The sequence below is a fragment of the Typopeltis vanoorti genome, chromosome 23 (assembly GCF_054136105.1).
Source record: "Typopeltis vanoorti isolate ZY-2024b chromosome 23, IOZ_Tvanoo_1.0, whole genome shotgun sequence".
Taxonomy (NCBI): domain Eukaryota; kingdom Metazoa; phylum Arthropoda; class Arachnida; order Uropygi; family Thelyphonidae; genus Typopeltis; species Typopeltis vanoorti.
The window spans coordinates 30,998,926-31,022,014 of NC_143571.1; the positions used below are offsets into that span (position 1 = coordinate 30,998,926).

At 34.0% G+C, this 23,089-nt stretch overlaps 1 protein-coding gene across 4 annotated transcripts in view; it reads right to left on the reverse strand.

Annotated features, from left to right (window-relative positions):
* Positions 1–1,240: 1,240 nt before the first annotated feature.
* Positions 1,241–23,089, reverse strand: part of LOC150093736 (phosphatidylinositol phosphatase PTPRQ-like) — a 66,092-nt gene continuing 44,243 nt past the window's right edge. For 3 of the 4 annotated variants that reach the window (XM_090413003.1, XM_090413002.1, XM_090413000.1), the window contains exons 16-26: positions 18,961–19,081; positions 14,227–14,313; positions 14,053–14,134; positions 12,324–12,414; positions 12,134–12,210; positions 9,638–9,772; positions 9,411–9,530; positions 8,525–8,676; positions 7,336–7,471; positions 6,352–6,427; positions 1,241–3,342 (exon numbers count right to left, since the gene is read on the reverse strand). In XM_090413003.1, coding sequence (XP_090269129.1) covers positions 3,299–3,342; positions 6,352–6,427; positions 7,336–7,471; positions 8,525–8,676; positions 9,411–9,530; positions 9,638–9,772; positions 12,134–12,210; positions 12,324–12,414; positions 14,053–14,134; positions 14,227–14,313; positions 18,961–19,081 — 1,121 coding nt within the window. In that variant the 3' untranslated portion in view covers positions 1,241–3,298. Of the gene's footprint in view, positions 3,343–6,351; positions 6,428–7,335; positions 7,472–8,524; positions 8,677–9,410; positions 9,531–9,637; positions 9,793–12,133; positions 12,211–12,323; positions 12,415–14,052; positions 14,135–14,226; positions 14,314–18,960; positions 19,082–23,089 lie in introns of those variants that run through there. The other variant, XM_090413001.1, reaches the window with a different exon arrangement.

Genomic DNA, 23,089 nt, shown 5'->3' on the forward strand with positions numbered 1-23,089 from the left:
AGATTGAGTAAAAATAAATAAAAATATTTTTAAAAAATGAAAAAATCCTTATCACACAGGTACTTAATGTACTAAGCGTTTTGAAACTCTTCAAGAGACACGCAGAAATTGTATCACGACTGTTGGACTCGACGATCCTTCAGATGCATCGTTTTCATCAATAAGCTCTTTCTAGCCACATGCTGTTATTGAACTCAATCTTTTTGGTCTATCATACTGGCCTTGATAGGAATCGGACATATACAAACGGCAGTTAGTTTGGCCGAGTGGAATGCGTATCTGCTCAGTAACCAACAGACTGGATTCTAATCCCATTGTTGTTTAGATGTTTGTAAACGTTTTTAATAGGTGTTAGATGAATTTCCTCGCTCTGTGGGACGTAGCCACTTTGCTTATCAGAAATCTGAACCGGCTTAAATGAGTTCCATATTAGTAGAGAAAGAAACGATAGGTCCACAGTTTTCTGTGAATGGAATTCTCATTAAAATCCTAATAGAACAACATTGCTAAGTAATACTCTTACTAGTTCGTCTAGTTTTGACTGTGATTTACTTGGAGTTATGATTTTTGTGCATTATCATGCACAGTTGAAAGCAGATTATGTTTTGCCATCTATTCATATAGGTGTTCGCTACGTGTTGTTAGTGTCACGCATTTTTTGTACATTCCATTCAGCGCATGTCTCTACCTTTTGGGACTGAGTGTAGAAGAAGCTTCATTGCTGTAGTTGTGTAGTAAAAGTGGTAAGTAAAGTATGCGCTATTCTGTGCAGTGTTACTTTCCTGTGTCCAATGTCTAAGATATTGTGGATGAAAGTAACAAAATTACTTTATAATCCTTCTATACTAAAGATCACCAACAAAATGTTGCTTCAAATGTAAAGTTACGTTTACAAAAGCCTGTAAGTGAATGTAGTAAAACGTTATCTGATATGGATAGGCGTGTGTGTGGTTAAAATAGAGTCAGCTAAAGTAGGTGCATCTACTCAGCATCATCCATCAAAATAGGCCACTTTAGATAGCAAATGGATAGTGACACGAAGATAATACGCACTACATAATTGGTATGATATGATTGGTTACTGTCACATCTGTACTGCTTGTTTCTCTCATAACTTGTCTCAATTTTATAAACTGTCTTAACGCTAAAGTTTCGACAAAAACTACTTTACTAATATTAATCATATTTCCTTACAATACGTCAATGCTTGCGTAGGTGCAGCTATAAGAGATCAACTACAGAAATTTAACACTTTTAATTCTTGGAAAACAACATACAACAAAACATATACTCATGTAACAAAATATTAGCTGTACAAATATCATGCCAATATACAATTTAATATGAAATTACAAATCAAGAATCGGAATGATGTAGCAACGCATCCAGAAAAATATTCTCTGAAGAAGTGGTGACTGAATCTTATTTGTCCTCGTGGCATCATAAGAAAGATCACACTTTGCTCATATTTGTAGTGATAATTGTGCGTTTCAATTAGGCATGACCTTCGATATAAATTTGCTGTTTACAATGCAGCAAACGTATTACCTACACAATAAATAATACATCCCAGTAATCTAAAGTGTTTCGATATTTGCAATATATACATATAATGAGCACATTATTGGGTAACCCTCACACTTACACACGCTTTTCAAAAGAATACATATAATAATATTCAAAGAATGCATTAACGGCTTTCATTATATAAATATACAATTTAACAAAATTTAAAATATTGCATCAACCATATACAAGTAGCAGTGGATCGAATTGTAGTAGATACTATCTTCTCTGTATCAACATTATTGCACTTAGAGATTCACGGTGTTCTCATTCATAAGTACGAAATTATAGGCTCGAATTGCATATGTGAAGTCTGATCAAATGTTATTGAAACTCTCTGGTGGATCAATTTAGGTAATGCTGTACGATCGTGTCCTTATAACAAATTTTATTTTATTTTATTTATTTTTATGCTTTATTGCTTTACTGATCTGATCTGATTTTCCCTTTCAGTCGTTTCCGACCGTAGGTGACTTTGCCCACAAAGTATTAATGGTGAGATTTTTACAGGGTAGTTCACCATTGCTTTCCCCAGACCCCCAATTTTATTCGGGCTTTGGCCCTGCACGGCTGGAACGTATTCATGACTGTTATCCATGTGTGTGTTCACGGGGAAAGTTTGCCTGTTCTGGGGGACGAAAAACCCGAGTTTCCGGGTGAAAAAAAAACCATACCCTCCGCATGAGACCGGCTAACTCACCTTTCGTCAAAAGAGACCAGATAAATGTTCCTCACATCACTGACAGGAATCGAACCTAAGTCCGACCAAAGGGCTTTGTCTATACTGAACTGAGCTAAGGATATTGCTTCCCTAATAAATATATTTTGTTATATTTGGCATTTCTGAAAATCCTCAACAACGTCTTTTGCGTTATTTTCCATTCATGAAGGTGTTTCGCATTGTATTACATTATATTCTACTGTTTTTTTCCTGTTTCTTTGTTTTTTTTTGGGGGGGGGAAGGACCCCCTGCTACCCCTGGTTGCGCCACTGATCGTGATCATGATGACGATACAATTATTTGGGCAAACATTGCATCCTACCAGTACAGTACCCTATGTACACATTAAACAGGACATCTTGTGACATTTACCTTTCTCAGAGGAACGTTAGACTATATTCAAAGTAATTCCAGTAGTAGTAAAAAAAAAAGCGAGCAGAAACGTGTTCGCACATAAGGAACTGACAAGAATAAATTCTCAAACTATAAACATAACATTTCGGTTTTCACTTCTCAAGTCTCTATACTTGTTGATCAGACCTCTAATGCAACTCAACGCATTTTCCACTAGGAATAAGTAATTTCGAAATAGGTTTTTGAAAAATATGATATATTTCTTCTTCTCTTCCCTATAAATACTTACTCTTTCTCTTAATATATAAAACATTAGTTATTTTAGTTATTTGCAAGGTGTATTATGACTGATCAGTTGGATAGGCTGTTAGTTTGAGAAGTGCGTAATATTAATCAAAACGCCGGTGGGATTTGGGGTCGAAATAATCTTAAGCCCACCCGTAGGTTTCACATACACATTTTAAGATCATCTCTTCGATTTTTCTCCCTCTGGTTATTTATAGTGTAAACTAAATCTTTGCCCCGCTGTCTCAAGGATAGATGTGGCACATGATTTATCTCGTAGATGTCTTCGGTAACAAGACACGTTTTTGTTATTCTCTCTCTCGGGCGATAGGAACTCTCAGAAAATCAGACTAGATGCACACTTTTATCACATCACACTTGGGTGTCTATCTTGGACACGTTGGCATAAATATCTTCTGAAAATAAATAAGAAAAAAATAGTGTTAAAACACTCGAGACTATTTACTTGGTTCCAACATAGCTATACAAACAATCTTGCCGTTTCCGGAAAAAAAGGTCAATCAACATTAGAAGGAAGTAAAAGAGAAAGTTTATTTGTTATGCGACATTCCCAATTACGAGAAGTGCTTAACATTTTGTAAACACATAAATAATACATGCAGCATCTTAGTTCTATTTACACTCCTGACAAACATTATCGCAAATCTGCTCAGCAATTCTAAGCCCGAGGGAACTGCAATTAGTTAAGTAACATGAAATAAGGTTTGTCTAAAAAGAATCAGCCATTGATTATATATATTCTATGCACCGATGCATGAATCAAATTGTCTCTGAATTTTGAGAAATAAAACCGTGTACAACAGGAAGTTTGCGACACAGTTTAATAACATTTCATTGAAAGTTTTGCCAGCTTAAGAATGTTTCACTACTGGCATTATCAGCATTTTTTTTTTTAATTATACAGTAATGTGTTTATGAGGAGCATTCATAAATTTAGGCAGTTACTCGACAATTTCACCGAACAACGTGGCTAATGATAATTCAGCGCCAAAGGCAATTAATTAATCGAAAGAGTTCACCGAATATTTTCGACGAAATACTAAATGAATTCATCTAAACTGTTATTTTCCCAAAAAAACATTTTAACATTTTTAGTGCTTGCTAGTATTATAAAAGACTAATATTGAGCATGCTTGACTATCAAGATTGTACTCGCTTAATAAATCTATTCGCTGAGCATCAGTAAAATATTATTCTGTAGGTATTTCAACTCTCCTATAAAATGCAGTGATATTATATTCAGTTCAATAGCAAGAAATTTTATTCACTAAAAAAAAAATTTGAATAAGAAGATCGTATGTATTATTCTTATGTCTATGATTATCTTCATAACTAACACAAAAATAAATTAAAATGATATATAATTCGAACTATATTACTGAAGAAGAGGATCTTTTCATTTAAAGAAGATGATAACTTTTTTACCTTTCTCTCTCTCTCTCTCTCTCTCTCTGATTGTAAAGATCGCAATTTAGATGGATATTAACACTTTTCACGAATACAAAAAAAAGAAAAAAATCTATAGAATCATAAGAATGGTCTTCACTAATTTAAAGATTCTGGTAAAATAAAATAATATATTCATTTGAATAAAAAAATAGAGTATATTATAGATTCATCCTTATTTCTAGCCGGATATAGAGAAACTTAAAGAAAATTTCGAAAATTGACTACAGAGCTTATGAGAATACATCCCTCATTATCGGCGTTACTTTGGCTTTTACTACCAAAAACACACACACGAGCTCTACCTGGGAGCCCGTATATTCGCCTAGTTGTCTGAGTGGTTAGCGTATCTCCAACCAACTGGCTACGGGTTCGAATCCTACCGTGGGAATGCTTGTGCTTGTCGTTAGGTGGACGATAAATATTACCACCCAATGTAAGACGACCATCGCCTCGTTTATTGGAGGCCTGAAATGGCTTGTTCCATGTTTGGTTTCTAGAGCAGGACTCCAGGACTATGTAAAAATCAATAAAATACAAAAACATAAAATTGATATAAAAGATAGAAATAAAAATCCTTAGACCAACCACTCACGGTACGAATGTACTATAGGCTTACAACGTTTCGTGAATTTTAGCCCCATTAAAAACAATTTCTAATGAAAAGCTATAATTTAAGTATATATTTCAAGTGATCAATATTCAGTAGTCTTTACAAATATTGGCTATCTGTTACAGTGGCGTAGCTACGAGGGGGAGGAGGGGGGGAGGTCCTCTCCGGGCGGCACTTTGCGTTTAAGAAATCTTGCCATACTGTCTATAGAACAGCAACTGAGTGGTAGACTTAGCCAATGTAATCGACGATTTTGCTAACAGAAAAGCAAGAAAAATAACATTTTAGAATGTTGGAATTAAAGTTTTACTTCAAAAATAAACAGTCTTTTAATTTATTTCCCTATACGTCGTATTGACTTTTTGTAGTATTTTTGGTGTGTAATGAGAGGGGGCGGCAAACTCGAGTATCGTCCCGGGGGGCAAAAGCTCTAGCTACACCACTGATCTGTCATATTCGTACCAAAAATATTTATATTTTTGGTACGACTCTCTTCTTAGAAGAATGATTTGAAGTCCCACTTTTCTACGTCAGCAGTTATATATTTGAGGTGGCATGTAAAGAAAACAGAGTAAAATATCGCATTGCTTCAGTCGAATAATTATGATCAGGACATTTCTCTAAATAACAAGTCATCTGGTTATAAGTTTGATATAGCGTTTTAGAATGCAGAAAGTGTCAAGAGCGAATTTACTTTAGCCAACATTTTCTTAAATGTTTTTGGAGGCTGAAAGTTTTTCAGGAAGTTCAGTCATTATTTTAAAATATATTATTTTACATAATTTTAAATTCTTTTGTACTATGTGTTATATGCAATACTATGTGTTGTACTGCACAGTTACAAGGATAAAATTTTAAGATTTTTTAATTTTAAACAGTGGAATATAATAAAGCGCATTTTATTCTACATAATGTTAAAGTGTATTACGATTAAAAAAAATGTTTAGTGACAGTTGATGCAAGTCAAACACATAATTTATTTATATTTATGAATTTTAAATACTTTTAAAATATTAAGGAAAAATCACTGGCCAAAAGAATTCCGTTTTTATCTCATTTTACGCATGCGTGTGAGTGTTGACGTCACCCATATCGCCATTCCAATAAGGAAATTATGCAATAATGTTATTGCATAATTTCCTTATTTTTTTTATTTTATAATGCTCATTTAAACTTGTAAAATGCTAGATAGTTGCCAATATTATTTATTCCTCGATTTACATTTACAGTTCTTCTTATTTCATGTATTGCTATAATCCTTTATTTTACTTCGTCAGGATACATCAGTGACAGTAGCGACATCTAACCATGGAAAGTGGAAATTGTGAATTTTCTCATTTCTTACCTTCCACGAAGTTGCACTTGAATTGTTGGTCTTCTATCATATCTCGAACGCATTCATGAATGTAAATGTATTGATCCTATAAAGAGACAAATGAATTTTTCAACATTAGTAAAATTACTTCATTTTTTGCAGCTTTACAATTTCTGATTAGGGCAGTTGAAATTTTAATGAGAAATATATTTCGTAAGGACATGTTTCTTTTCTTTTTTTTTTTTCCCAACAGACTTTAATTTCAAAATACAACAAAGAACTATTTACTCTTTTTAAAAAGTTACTAGATATTCTCAAAGCGTCGTTTGCATCAGTACTGCTTGTATTTGTTATAGAAATTTTATTATCAGTAGCAAACACTGATCCTTATAGTCCTTATAATAAGGACTGGCTTAAAGGGGCGAAGCAAGAATGCTTTTCATATTCCCCGTTATCTGTAGAGGACAGTGTAAGGATAAGGTGTTATTGAGCTATTAATTAAAGCTCTGATCATGGCAGGAGGGTAACAGCAATAGCCGAGCCTCAGATAGAACTTCATTGGCTACAGCATTGCTATCCATTACCCTCCAAAGGTATTGGATTGAAAATCAATCACCGCATCTCACGGTCGATTGATTCCTCATGAAAATCCGTCACATATATTAATAAATCTTACTATAAAATATATGGTGTTTTAATAAAAAAAATACTAAAGACTGAGTAATTTTTATTTCATATGAAATTTAGGCACAAAAGGCTTTATTTGTATAAATAGTCTTCAGATCCCTCTTTATTATTAAATCATCCTTTATATATTAGGATTATCAATGGTTAATAATGTATTTTTTTAATTTATTACAGTTGTAAATTACAAATTATTAAAAAAACACTAAAATCATAACTTCTATTAAATATTATCAATGAATAGCGTCAAAACGAAACGTACTTTAAAATTCAGAACTCGTTATCGCCAAAAAAAAATATGATGTATTTTTTTTATGAAGATTTTATTACCTCGGTTTGGACCATGTTTGGCCGATGGTCCCTCATATCCAGCACTGTTTGGAATATATCAACGGAACTGTGAACTTGAATATGTTGCATTAACCTGTCTACAGCAATAAAGGTTCCCGTTCTGCCTACACCAGCACTAGCAAGCAAGAAACAAAACACAATTTTGTTAAATATTAATTAATTACATTGGTCATAATGTTTCGAACTAAATTACCTTACCAGAATGTAAAAGTTAAATATGGAGAGCAACGAATAAAAACATATCTATTTTTACAGAAAAGATCTCACACAGAACTTAAAAAAATCATAAACAATAAAAAATAAACAATTTTTCGATTTCAAGAATATCACTCGTTTGGCTTTATTTCTTCATTCTTCATAGTAACATAATATTATGATCAACTTCCTGATAAATTGATTGAAATGCATTCTTCTTGCATATTTCATTGGATATTATCATTGGATCATTTCATCCGTTCTCCTAAACGTTTGATCCAATATAAGTTCGGTGAATGACGTCATCAGCGTTACGTTACGACTCTGGTATTAATTGATTACATCAACAATGATAAAGCTAATTTATATTTATCCATACCATAACAGCTTGGGTTATCGTAAAAAAAAAAAAAAAAAAAAAACACCTTGAGTGCGCACGTGCACGTGTGTTTTTAAAGAAATCTACACGATAAACAAGAACGCTCGAGATTTCGTATTAGTGTACTAAACCATCGGAGCTGTCAAAAGCAATACATGGATTTAAAGAGCTACTGAAAACAGCACAGGGGATTAACGTTTGTAGAGTAGCAGCACGAAATGGGAGAAAATAGCTGCGAATCCCTAGAATCACTGAGCAACACATGGATTACAAGACACAAGGGGGGTCCCATTAAAACCCCAACACAGCGCACTTGTTGATGTTGTTTAATGGAAAATGGAAACCAAACGAAGTTCTAGAATTCAATGAAATAAACACGAAAGCAAGCATTGATTTAAGGGTTATAGGATGCTTGTAATGATCTGCTGAATGCCAAAAAATTAGCCACCCAATCCTAAAAATTCTAAACATTTAATATACGGAATTAATAGTACTATATAAGAACTGATTTAAATTGGTTCATCTGTGGTTGTTGAAGCAAAAATAATATGGAATAATCTATTTTAAGAGCTTCAGAATGAAATACATTTTTACCTGCAGTGAACAAGAAGGGGTCCAACATCTTTATGAGGCATGTGATCTCGCACAGCTCGTACGAAGTTAATGAGAGAAGCAGTGTCATCAGGACACCCGAAATCTTTCCATGTTGTAAAGTGCATTTGTTTTACTGTTCTTAATTTGTTTCCCTGAGAAGAGAGAAAAAACATCGTGAAATTTAAATATACACCGCTACAATTGCCACTTCAATATAAGAAAGCATTCCTACCATAACTATTTAAATTAAATGCATACCAAAGCAATTTCCAACGAACTAAAATAAATATATGATTACATTTATTAAATTTAATTAATGTTTTGTCGTAAAAGGGTTCCAATGGTACGACAGCTTAGTTACAATCATAGTTGCCATTTTTTTACGTACACAGCAGAAACCACCATGTGTTTGCACATTTTCCATGGGACTGTATTAAAAGAAAGGAGATCGCAAAGAAAATCGCTTTCTACGCTGTCCAATTGACCAAATAATGAATCCCTAAAACTCGGACATCAAGATCATAAAATCTCGAGATCGTGGAGGTTATAACAGATTATTTTTCGGTGATATTTCAAAGGTCTCGTGGTATGATACTGACGACAGCATTTTGGTACTACTAAGCAAAGACTAAGTAGTTCCAATGATCTTAACTTACTTGATAACCCCGAATAGATTATAAAAAAGTTATTGAGAAAGGAGTAAATATAGAAAGAGTGGTATGATGTCTATTTTTCCTAAGAGACCTATTAAGCTAAAAACTATGGAATTTGATATTTGAATACGGTAATGAATAATCAATGAGATATGATAGTCATAAGGTGGAGTTTGGAAAATACGACTTTGTTCCATCTATGGAATTAGATGCTTAACTGGAAATATACTCACTAATTGTACTTCGAATATCCTGATTGTAAATCCTGTAAGGAAGGATTCGGAAACCATGTTCACTTTCAGATCTCCATAATGTTGACTCTCTTTCTGTGGCCAATATTCTGTACATTTAGCCTACGAGAGATGTAAACAGTATGAAACGTCTAAAAGAATCATCTAAAACTTAATACTATTTCTAAATTCCACACTGATTCTTTATAACCATAATTAACTGCACTTACCTTTCCTCTTTCCATGCATTGTGTTAGCATAACTATCATGGTAACATTCTGTTCCCATACCATTCGCCAAAAATCATCCACAGTATGAGGCAAAGGTCCTTGGGTAGCAATGTATTCACGATGGGAAGAGAATCCCTAAAATATGTGGAAAATACCTGCATTTTTATAGTGCTACACCGAAGTGATATTTATTTTTATAAAATTAGTAAAATAAATGGACTGTGTAGCTGGGACATATATCTGTATGAAGAAATCATCATCATCATGGAAAATTATCTCAAAAGCACATTAAAATAGACTGAGAGAATGTACTATAGCCTTCCCTCAGTCTTAGTCGTTTTTTTTTTTTTTTATCAATCTGTACACAAAAAAGGTTTCTAAACCTATGGCGCATTAGCTGTGTAAGGACATTAAGAAGAAAGAAAGACTGTCGGTATATTCAAGAGAAGAAGCGGAAACTAAACTGGAAAGATGGAGAAAAGTAATGGAAGAGAGAGGTATGAGACTGAGCAGAAGTAAGACAGAGTATATGTGTTGCACAGTGGGCGGCGACGGCCAGGAGACAGATCTGGAGCTGGAAGGAAATGTCATCAGGAAGGTGACGGACTTTAGATACTTAGGTTCAACAGTGGAAGAAGATGGAGGAGCTGAGAAGGAAGTGGGATGCAGAATACAAGCGGGTTGGAGGAACTGGACGGAGATGGCTAGAGTGTTATGTGATAAGAGGGTGCCGATCAATCTGAAAGGCAAAATCTATAGGACAGTAGTGAGGTCAGCTATGACGTATACAATAGAAACTGTGGCCCTGAGGAAAAATAACATCAGCAAGGTGGAAGTAGCAGAGATGAGAATGCTTAGGTGGATGTGCGGTGTGACCAGAAAGGATCGTCTGAGAAATGACTATGTCAGGGGAACAGTGAAAGCTACGAACTTAGGAGCGAAGATACAGGAGGCAAGGTTGAGATGGTTTGGTCATGTGATGAGGAGGGAGGACAAATATGCAGTAAGAAGGGTCATGCAGATGGATGTGCAAGGAAGGAGAAAGCGTGGGCGGCCAAAGAAGAGATGGAGGGAGCTGGTAGAAGAGGACTTGAGGGTGAAGAACTTAGATGTGGTGACAGCCCAAGACAGGAGGATGTGGAGGAGACTCATCATCAGCAGTGACCCCCCTTAAGTGGGAGAAGCTGCAGAAGAAGAAGAAGAAGAAGAAGAAAGACTGTCGGTTTATTTCATGAATATCTAGAGGTTGTAGTCCTTAAAGAAAATAAAAAGGTGTGAGATTGTTCCACACACTATATATATATATATAGTGTGTAGATGAGAAAAGGATCTTGAGCAGAAAAAGATCTTGTGCAGGGTGAAGAGGATATACCGATGTATTGAATGCACTAGGAAAGGCTAGAGGTGGACATAGAAATATAATCTCTCCTGAAGATCAGGGTATCAACAAAGATAAATGGAAGTGAACTGAGATGGTTATTACGAAAAAAAAGATAGGATTATGTCTGAAAGCTTTGGAGCTCAAAATTATCCTCTCCCAATAAATATGGTGATGAGAGATCAAGGCTTCAACAGTTCTAGAAGGCGTGAGTACTACGAAGTTTCGTCAAATGAAAAAGACAGGATGGAATATTGTCATCAGCTAAACTATGGATAAGATTTCAATTAGCGAGAGATTAGTTATATATAAGAATATGCGAAAGTACAGGACCCGGGATTACTTGAGAATTGGTGAGGAAATCGGAAGAGAAGAAGTTATCCATCATGACTAGTGAACGACCAGAGAGGAAACTGGAAATTCACTTGCAAAGAGAAGAAAGCAAATCATATGATAGCGGTTTGATATGAAGGTCTCCGTGCAAAACCCGATCAGATATATTGTCAATGTCAAGACTGACCACTAGAGTTTCCACAATGTTTTGATGGCTTGTTTAAAATGGTAAGTAATATCAGCCAGAAGGTTTCGTGCATCGAGAATGACAAAATCCATATTTCTTGTCATTGATGACTGTGTTGATGACTTTATCCAGAACAGATGAGGACGATGGAACGAAAATATGATAACCGACTATCTCTCTTTTGTTGAAACAGCCAAATATAGACTTCTTTCGTTGCTGCAGAGTAGATACCTGATAAGGAAGAAAGGGTTCAGATAATATTGGATTGGTGATAATTTTGAAACACAAACTGTAGGCATAGTTGGGTATGATACGATTAGAATCAGAAGACATGTTGCATTCAACCTATTCATAAGTGAACTCCTTAATAGTGGTGTATATCTAAGCTATTCAGAATTCTTCTGAGACATTCAGTTAACTGTTCCTGCTGTAGAAATTGGAGATACTTTTTCTTGATTATCCAGACAGTAATTGGAAGAAGAAGAATATCAGTACGTCTGCTTTATCTTTTGATAATGATATTATGGTGGCACCACCTCTTTCTCATCTGAATGTGAAATGGATGAAAGTATGAAAGGAATGATGGGGAGATACTTACTGTGATGTAGCTTGCGTTGATATAGTCTGATCCTGGCTCATCATCCATTGGAAGAAGTTTCACTCTCGAGTGATCGACTAAAATAAAAAAAATTACTTTAAAGGAGATAACTGAAATACAGAAAACGATGAATAAGAAATTAAAATAATTTATCTATATGAAGATTTTTAAAATGATTTCCGTTACTTACAAGGAAGAATGTTAACCCATCTGTTTTTCGGTCTGTTTTCTTCCATTTTTGCTGCATTTGCTGGGTGTAAAGGACTGGAAGCCTTTAGTTCCTGAAGAAGTGAATAATTACGAATCACGTGGTTATTTTAAATGTAACCCAAACATATGAATTGAATTATATTAAAGCTTAATTACTGTAAAATTTAAAAATACTTTAGATATTGAGTCGAAGAACTACTGAGTCACATAATGCACAGTTGAATCAATTTGTGCTTTTTTTGTATTGGTTGCAGCAATCCAAGCAGAACTTTTCTTAAAAGGTTAATTAGGTTATAAACATTGCAAAATATTCAGCAAGTACGAGTTATCTCCCTTTGTGTGATGATGATTACTCACGAACAATATTTGGTGTGAGATTCAAGATGCAAGAATGTGTAAAAGATTTAAATTCTAGCAAAATAAAGTTGAACAATCATTGAAAAAAAATCATCGAAAAAATTATTGCTAAAGTCATGGTTTTCTCCATGACTTTAGCAATAATTGAAATGCGAGAAATTTGAATGTGTGTATGGACATTTTCAAGCTACAGGGTAGATACCAGCAGAATAGGAGAGAATAAAATAACAACATAGAACAGGAAAATGCTATCAGGACCAGGCGAATACACCAAATTTGGAAAAGTCAAAAGGGTCATTGAATATTGCGTGTTTAGAATAGTAAGAGGACAATTAAAATACAAGAGAGCCGTTACAGTGGAAAAAGAGACGGAAGCTGAATGGAAGAGAAAGTATGATTGTTTTTAAAACCACTTTTGGATATGTCGGTAATTTGCTTGCAAGTAACAGTAAAGAAGGATGACGATTTCGATGAGAACCATTTGGTTTTGATCAGCCTCTGCCACATTGCATGGGAAATGAAGGCTTAGATAAAGAACTAGAATTTAAAATAAAATGAGTGATGAAGATTTCAATATTAATGTATTTTTTCCGTTTTGTTATTTTTTAAGTGATACAATCAGTGCAAATGTTTGAACAATAAAACCAAAAACAAATTCAACCAAGGACCTGGAACATAGAGTGAATTTGTCCGCAGTTTGTCCCGCTTGGCATTCTTACAATGCTACACAACGCTTGAACGAGAGTGCCTGTGTAAGATTGTAAGTTGGAAGCTCTCTGATATGGTACAGAAGAGAGAGCATACTCACAAATGTTCTATGAACAGGATTAAAGAGCTTGCAATTGGGATAGATGAGTAGTGCTCGTAGAGGCTGAAATTTGAGTTTGTGTTAGGAAAAGTAGGGATCGTTTTATACCCTGCTGATTTTGTTATAAGAATCTGAAAGGTTCGTGAAGGTTTTTCCTTTTTCTAGATGCAATTGATTTCTTTTCTTAATTTCATTCAATTTAAATACGGTTTAAATTGAATTGAAACTTGGACTGCCATGACATATAGAGTCACAGATTCCTTACTAAACTATAAACTGGAGAATTTAATCGAACTCCTCTGCAAATTGATTATGTCCTTAACAGTACCGGTATCCGGAGAATTCACTGAAAGACAATTCATCGAACGACAATTTATCGAGAAAGCAATTCACCGAATCAACAATTCATCGACAACAGTTCTCGAAAAGTTCATCGAAAAAGCAATTCCTCGAAAGGCAATTTGTTAAATATAATAAGTTAATTTAGATCTTATTTACAAAACAGAAAGTGACTTTATAGTGATATTCTTGAGTAAGTACTTACGTCAAATTCTTTAGAGAACTTAAGTGAAGAATCGGACATGAGATCTCTGACGTAAGCGGAAAAGTCGCATAACTTAGCAGGTCTGAAACGAATAAAGAAAATAGTAAAATGTTATGCGGGTTAATACTGTGTATTCTAACAAGCCACTCTGAATACAAATAGAAGACTACATACCTGGAAAGCATGCAAGACATATTACTTATCACCACACAGTCTTCCCTCACTTCTGAAATAGACGGTCCCTGCTGAGATTGGAATAGCCTAAATTTATAAAGAAAATGTTATCAAAAGAATTAATAGTTAATAAAAGACATTGTATGATTTAATTAAATTACCTAAATTTTTAATTGTCTTTTTATTTTATTGATATTTATATTTAGACACCAATAACTTTTATTCATTTAATAAATATGAAATTCAAAACTTTTTCCTCTCCAAATAAAGGGTCAATCGACCGTGAGATGCGGTGATTGATTCATTCAATCCAATACCCTTGGAGGGTAATGGATGGCAATGCTGTAACCAATGAAGTTTAGCTGAGGTTCGGCTGTTGCTGTTACCCTCCTGCCATAATCAGAGCTTTAATAGCTCAATAACACCTTATCCCTACACTGTCCGCTACAGATAACGGGGAAGATGAAAAGCATTCTTGCTTCGCCCCTTTAAGCCAGTCCTTATAAGGACTATAAGGACTCCAAATAAATTGAAATAAATTGAAACTCAATTTTTGAATTACTTGGCTCCTCTATTACTAAATAAATTGGAAGAAATGATGATAAATAAGCAAGAGATGTTTAGTAAATACATTTGTATGGTTTTCTATAGTGATCTCTGTAAGTTCAGAGACTGAAAATGAATTAAGCCTTGGAAGAAAACCTTTTTAATATTGCTCAACTTCACATTTTAGATGTTCATTACCTATTATTAGATGTGTTCTGCTAATCTAGAAGTATATTTATAATCAATGTCATAAACTCCAATCTCGTTGCTATTCTTCATCGGGGCAAGGATAACCATGTGAACTTCAGTGCTTTAAACACACAGTCCTTACCATTTTCTTGCAAGAATGATTTCATCTCACTTCCACGTACTTTTCTCCGTCCAGACACAAACATCTCAACTGCACAATTTAGTATACTTTTCCACTTAAGACACCACTTCTCGCCTGCACATCTTCTAATACTGTATAAATAGCAGTGGCGCACCCAGAGGGGGAGCCAAGGGGCCCTGGCACCCCCAAAGAAAAGGAAAAAACACTAGAAAAATTTCCAAAATCTTTTCCTAATTAAAATTCATTTGTTTTTATTTATGTTGTGTGCTACTTATGAATTAGCGATCACTGCAGATGCTCAGTTATAGGTCGCATGCGATGTGTAGTGTGTATTCGCAAAACGTCTACTCAACTCGCCCTCCCCCAAAGGTTAAATCCTGAGCACTCGGCCCCATCCAAGATTAAATCCTGAGTGCGCCAATGATAAATAGTAAATCTGCCTAACATTGGAACACTGCTTATCCATTTGAGATGTTGCACCAAAACCTCTCTGTTGTTCAGTGTTATACAGAAAAGGCAATCCGATAATCGATAACCCTTCTCTCACACACTCACTCCAATCTCTTCTTCCTCCCACAGACTTTCGATTTCAGCTTTCTTCTATAGGAAATTTTATGTTCTACAGAACTGGTCAGAACTAATAACAAAAGCAACATCCGTTTATCTTCCAATCCGAAACTTGCTTCCTTCTTTTAATTCCAATCTACCTTTACACTTTGGAACAGCTTCCCTCACTCTGTCGCTCTCGAGAGGCAGTCTTCAGATGTTCAAGAAACATATCCGTCTTAAGATCTTTCGTGTGGTGTCTGATATATTATAATAATAATTCCATTCATGTTGGGCGAGAAAAGCTGCTTACTTACTGATCTCCAGAAGTTAGACTAAAACAGTTCCATACACTTCCTATGGAGAACGAAAAGGTGTGAGAAGATTTATTTATTTTTATAAATAAATGAAGAATTGATTTCATTGACACTATTAGGCAAAATACTTACAAAATTAAAATGACAATTACAGTAAATTCAAAAATTTTTCCTCTCCGAAATAAATTGAAAATCGAAGAGGATAACATATTCTGTATGTGAATTCTCATTCTTTGATTAATTGGCAAACTGGCAGTCAAAGTAACGTAATAACTAATAGTTATCCTATTAGTAAAATGATCCTGTTTCTCACTGTTAGATCCTTTCAAAAGATCCTGTTAGTCACTATTTTATTCGTACACTCAATGACACATTTGGAAAAATAACTTTTTTTTCTCCATCTATTCCTTTGAGGCGAATCAATTTTCTTTCAATCAGGATTTAATTACCCTATTTTACATGAACACGAAAGTATGTTTTTATTTGTCTTTAGTTCCGAAAATTTCTCATAAAACAGACAAACAGGAGCGCATGCAAGGAGGGAAACTAGAAGCAAGAACCGTGATGTAATACACGACAGAGAACACTCCGTTTTTAAAATATCCAAATATAATTTGACGCAAAATTGACCAAATAAAGCTTAGCAATAGTTATGCTTTAATATTTTAGTTAATGCCAAGAAGTTAACCTAAATCCTTCCCTAAAGCCGGGATAGATTCTAGAAAAGCAAAACCAACAGACTGAAAGGCACCCACTTTAGATAAAAAAAAAGTTTCAGAACAAATAGTTTGATGGAAAACTTGTATACTTCTTATGCTATTCTTTCTATATCGAAAAAAAAAAACATTTTTTTTTTCAATAAACTGCACAGAGGAAATTCGATTACTCTATCTAATAGATGAAAGGAGTCTCGCGCATGATCTCAACCCCCCCCCCCCCCTAGTTAAACTTCTTGTATTTACGAAGAGGCGCCAGTCTTCTAAGCCCTGTATAAACAAACGAGGACCTCCTCACTGTCTTTGGACTGTTGGGATTACCAAGAAATCAAGTGCCAAGCGTGATTGATAAATCAGAAATATTAAATTTTGGATAATCGTTTAGATTTTCAATTTCCTAATGATAATTCCGGCTATTTCAAAGTTTGCCTTGTGAATATTTTAATTGCGATTATGTTAGATAAATATCAAATGTTCTGTTAAAAAAACGTTTAAATTTCTTGACCATAAAAGCTCTGGAATGACTTTTAATGGGATTATATTGATCAAGTGCATATAATAAACAACTACGTTATACCAACTAGTTTCACCAACTAAGGCTGTTGGCTTCTTCAGGGTACATAACTGATGTAAGGCAATAAAAAGTAAAAAAAACGGTTACAAACTATAATCAACCGATTCCAATTATATTAGACAAAGACTATTAATAATTTGATTATATAAATTGAATATAGTTTGTAACAGTTTTTTACTTTTTAGTGCCTTACATCAGTTATGTACCCTGAAGATGCCAACAGCCTTAGTTGGTGAAACTAGTTGGTATAACAAGGTAAGAGTTAATTGTAGAATTAACTTTACCACACGTGTAAGTTAATTCTACAACATGTTTGTTTACAAAATGGTTCGTTGTTAAAAAACAATTAGTAGCTTATCTTACCTTTAAGTTTTATATGTTTATTCCGAATCTGAGTAACAAAAAGCATTCGGAGCGGGTCTAACACAGAGGAAAAGAACGTTAGAGCGAGCAATCCATGATAGGAATGATGGATGATATTCATTTTTGAAGATGCGATTAATTCAATTTTATTGAGGAATAAAAGTTGTATTATTTTAATGATTACAGAGTATATTCAGAGTTAATTCAACTTGGGAAATATGAGCACGTACATGAAGAACTGACAACAGCTACACATATCCGTGGGTGAAGAGTTCGAAACAGTGTGTATAAGCTTGGTGTGAGTGGTCCCCATTCTTGGAGAAGCAGAAAATCAAAGAGATCGACTGGTACTGGCAACTAATTTTCGATTGCTCTCTCTTTTCTAAATAAAAACTTTTCCTGTAAAACTTTTTGTTTAGAAAAGAAATAACTTTTTTTTTTCTTTCTGTTCTCATTCAAAACGTTTGATATCGACTCTTTTTCTAGTTATCAAGGGATTAAAATGATTCTGTAGAAAAAAAAAATCCCATTCGCTGTTAATATAAAGAGTACGGTATTATAATATTTAGTTTGATTGCATAAATAAATAGTTGATATTTTTCCCTAACAATAGTTTACACCTAAATCATGATAATAATTGAATTCTTAAGACATGAGTAATATTCTATTATTAATAGAATACTTTTTAACCCACTTACGCGCCACATCACAAAATAGTTTTCACGACAATGGATGCCATTTATAATCATATGAATCCAAAAATATTTTGTTGAAATTCACTATTTCAGGATATATAAAACTAGTAGATATGCAAACTACACTACCAGATACACGTTTATTGTTTTCTATAGCATTTATAATTAGATGGAATATTATCCTTCAATGTTAGTGTTATTGAGTTTAAAGGTTAACTTACTTCATGGCCAGTTATTTAATCTACGTATCTAAATTGCTGATGAAGGTTATTCAGAAATAAACAACAGACTGGAATGGGACTAGAATTAACCAGAATTTTATAAGGTTAATACTACGCTGATAGAAATAATAAAAATGTTTCTCCGAATATGATGTGAATCAGTAACACAGAAACCATTCATATTCCCATGAAAAATTCATAGAAAAATCTTAATATTTTTACGGACACTTCATCGAACCTTCATGGATGATTAACGACTGCTGGTGAATTCTCCCAGCATGCAATTGTAAATTCCCAATCAGCCTCGTACTGTTTTTCAAGCTGCTTGAATTATGCTGTAATACCACTGTTATGATTCTAAAAATAAACAAATTGAATAAATTAATGAACCAAAGACAGCTATTCGCGAACTGAATGACACTTACTTCACTTTTTTCTTATTAATTAAGTAGAATCCTGCACCTGTAGCTCCAGCAATGAGAATCAGTAGCGTTATAACTAAGCCTGCTATGAGTCCACTGGGATCTTTGATTTCTTCGTCAGCATCTGATAAAGTAAAGCAAGATAATCCGTTTTCAGTACATCAAATATTATTGATATAATAAACGCATTTTAAATTTAAATATTAAATTTAAAGTATGAAATTGCAAGTATGAAATCCATTATTTAAATATTTACGCTTGGATAAAGGATTAAACCGAGAATAAAATTTCTTGGCACATTTAATTTAATGTTAGAAAATGTACTATGCCATAAAGGAGAACTGGATCATAGAATTCCACAAGAATGCGGCGAAAAATATCCCAGAAATGAAACCAAAGGCGAACGTTTTTATAATTACTTATAATAATAATAATTTTGAGTATCTTGTACGGTTTTTTATTTGAAATCACCCACTTCAAGTGAAGCATAACTAAAAATATAATTAGTCACTTGAGTCTTTTTATATCAGATATTATAAGGAAAGTAGGAAAAAAAAGTAAAAGCTAAGAATTCAAAACCAATACGAAAAGAATCGGACGTACGCATAAAAAATGACTGCTTCGTTTCTAATTCTGGCCTCAGCTTTAAGGTCTTGTGCTATATCATAGTAACACAGCAGTAATAATGATACTTCCTATTACCATGTAGGTTCCAAAATAAACGATATTAAATGAACAGTATTCGCTAACCTGTTCACACGAGCACATTTATGGCCGAAGTGGAACTTCTAGTATTAAATTACACAATTAATAAAGTGGAATTACTAAATTAAATAAATCTACCAAAATACAAATAGAAAGGATAACAAAAAAGGAAGACAAAATTCCACACACACACACACAGAGAGAAAACTAAGTGAATCAACAGAAAAATTGACCTTCATAAAACAGATGACTAGAACCACCATTACACTTCCGGTGACAGCAACAGCCATAACGTCTATCGACTGAGGACTGTAATACAACCCAATAATGGTGGCATATTTAAGTATCAAAAGTCTGAGAGATCGTATCGCGGAAAGAAATTTAAGCCGACAACAGATGTTCTCAGCTTACAACAGCCTCCATCAACGATTTATGTTACACCATTGGACTCCATACTACATGAACTGACTTTTTCGGGACAGAAGAACGAAAACAGAAAAAAAAAAAATTGAAAAAAGAAACATTAAAAGAAGCATAAAAATTCACTTAATTAAAGATTCTCAAATATTTACACGAAAAGAAGATCGGGATATGCAATCTCGCGTGCTTCCGATCAGCTAACTTACCAGTACAACTCCGTAATCACTCCCCCCCCCCATAAAATTATTGTAAAATTTCTCAATATGGAAAGACAATATGCATGTGAACTGTGAACTCTCTATTTTAAATACCAACATAGGAAGCTTAGGCTCACCTTCACAGCAATTGGCCAATCACACTTCCCCTAACAATTACATGCAAATACAGAAGTAGATGTTTATGACATTAATCATTTTCGCACATAATCGAATCACACATAAGCGAAGCTTCACCTCCTAAATCACAAATACCTGTAGAATCATCCATCAATCATATTAAATAAAAATTCCAATCAACAACACTTAAAGCATCAGTAATAATAATAATAACCCCAAATTGGTGATTATCTAATTGATACCCGTTTTCTACAGCATCAGTGCCATCTACAATCAATGTATTCATTAAAACTCTACGTATCAAACACCAATCGTCAGTAATAGTTTTAAAAAAAAGATCATAGATTACATTATCTCGCAAAACACATAAACTGGAACAAACTATTCAGGTTGGATTATGCAATAACTTTATATGAAAGCTCTCCACAATGCTTAAAATACTCAAAAAAAGTACTCAAAATATGCCTAGGAAAATAACGATACTCTAAATAACATCTATTAGGGAGATTGTAAACAATTGCTACACAATCGAAATATATAAGAAGTAAAAAAACAGCCAAAATAAAAAATATCAATTAAAACGAAAATGTTCTTAACTGCTTCTACTCTTCTGGTTAAAAACATTGATCTATAAATCACTGAAACCAACCAAGTTGTTTATAAATTACAGTTTTCAAATTTCGATGCTCTCCAGCGACGAGAAACAAAGAAAGTTGCTATTGTTATTAGTTTCTACAAGTTATAAAATTCCTTCTAAGAATAGGCCTTCTAGGCATTTATTACACTTCATGATGTACCAAGCGACTGTGTTGTGACATCATCTACCTGTCACGAAAGTGAAACGTCACCAATGCAAATATATCTATACAATGGTAAACAAAGAAACGCAACCTACAACAGGCTGAGAAACAGATAAGAGATGAGTAGCCTAAGAATAACAAATACAGATGAGTTTTCTACTTTGAATTCTCTGAATTTATTCGAAAAAGGACTAGAATTAAAAAAAAAAAACTTAATTACTGCTGCAAGCAGAATGAACAAGTAAAAAAATAATAATAACGAATACCACATCTTTGTTAATAATAATAATAATAATGCAGTGAAAATGCGTACGATGCTTTATATAGCCCTTATAAGGACTGGCTTAAAGGGGCGAAGCAAGAATGCTTTTCATCTTCCCCGTTATCTGTAGAGGACAGTGTAGGGATAAGGTGTTATTGAGCTATTAAAGCTCTGATCATGGCAGGAGGGTAACAGCAATAACCGAGCCTCAGTTAGAACTTCATTGGCTACAGCATTGCCATCCATTACCCTCCAAGGGTATTGGATTGAATGAATCAATCACCGACTATGTAAGTAAAGGTGAAATCTCAAAAAATCGGACGATCTCTAGGCCATTCCATAGTGGGCGAAAGACCGTCCATATCTCAGCATTGGTTCCACTCAGTGACGGGCTTCCCCATCACCGAGCAGAACCGCTCAAATTCCGAAGAAAATCATTCACCGACAAAGCCCCTCAACGTTCCACTCTCAGACCAGTTTAATAAGAAAAAAGTTTAGCAAACTGTTCCAAAAAATAATTTCCTTAAAATTGCAGCAAAAACTTTAAAAATCTCTTCAATGTAAACAAAATCTCATCATGAGAGGCCTCCCCAATCTTACGCCAACAAAAACACTAAGAAAAACAGTTTTAAAATTAAGACGTGCACTTCTCTAGAACCAAAAGATATTCGGTCTGTTAATCGATCCGCCCCCCCCCTCCTCTCACAAAATAAGTAAACAACAAAGTTCAATCGAATCATTCCGATTTCGTGACCACATTTTTATTAAAAAAAGACTGTTTTTTAAAACTAAACAAGTACTAAAAAAACAAACCCGACAAGTTTCGTTAATCGTCAGACTAACATATTCAGGGGTAAAGAGAACTAACAGTTTAAAGCACAAACTATAAACAATTACGAAAAAACAAGTTCATTTATTGGTATTATGAACATCAAAAAAAAAAAGTTGCCTGTATCCATCCTGGTCGTAGTATCCATATTGCAAACAAAAAACAATGCTATTCAAAAGAGATAATCTAATAAGAGGAAGTAAACTGGGGGAAAAAAACAGCCGAGAGACACGATGGTAGCATCGTGTTTCTTGAGAGAGAGAGAGAGAGAGAGAGAGAGAGAGAGAAAGAAAACGGACTGTTCATTCTTCATATAAACATCAGAAGCATTAAAAAATATGGGCTTATGTTACATGCTTGTTTGAAGTATCCTATTGATGTTATTGATATATTGATGCTAATTGAAATATTCGCTACCTAAATAACGAAACAAATACCTAAAGAATATCAGACTTCTAATTACAGAATCGGATGGGCGAGGACTAATATTTACTAAACATAACTTAATACTACAGTAATCATTTCAGAACTGAGTAGAAACAAATGGTCTTATTAGACTGTGTATTTACTTTATTCCAACGTTAAATCTCACACGAGATTTGACACACGAAGGCAACAAAGAAAATTGGCCAAACAGGCCAAAATCCTTGGATAATACAAAACATAATTTTAGATACACAAAGAAAGGATGCACTTTGGAAACAGCTTAAACAACATTTATTTAAGTACAGTTTAGAAGTGAATCCAAATGAACCAGGAATTCCTTTACAAGGCAGATAAG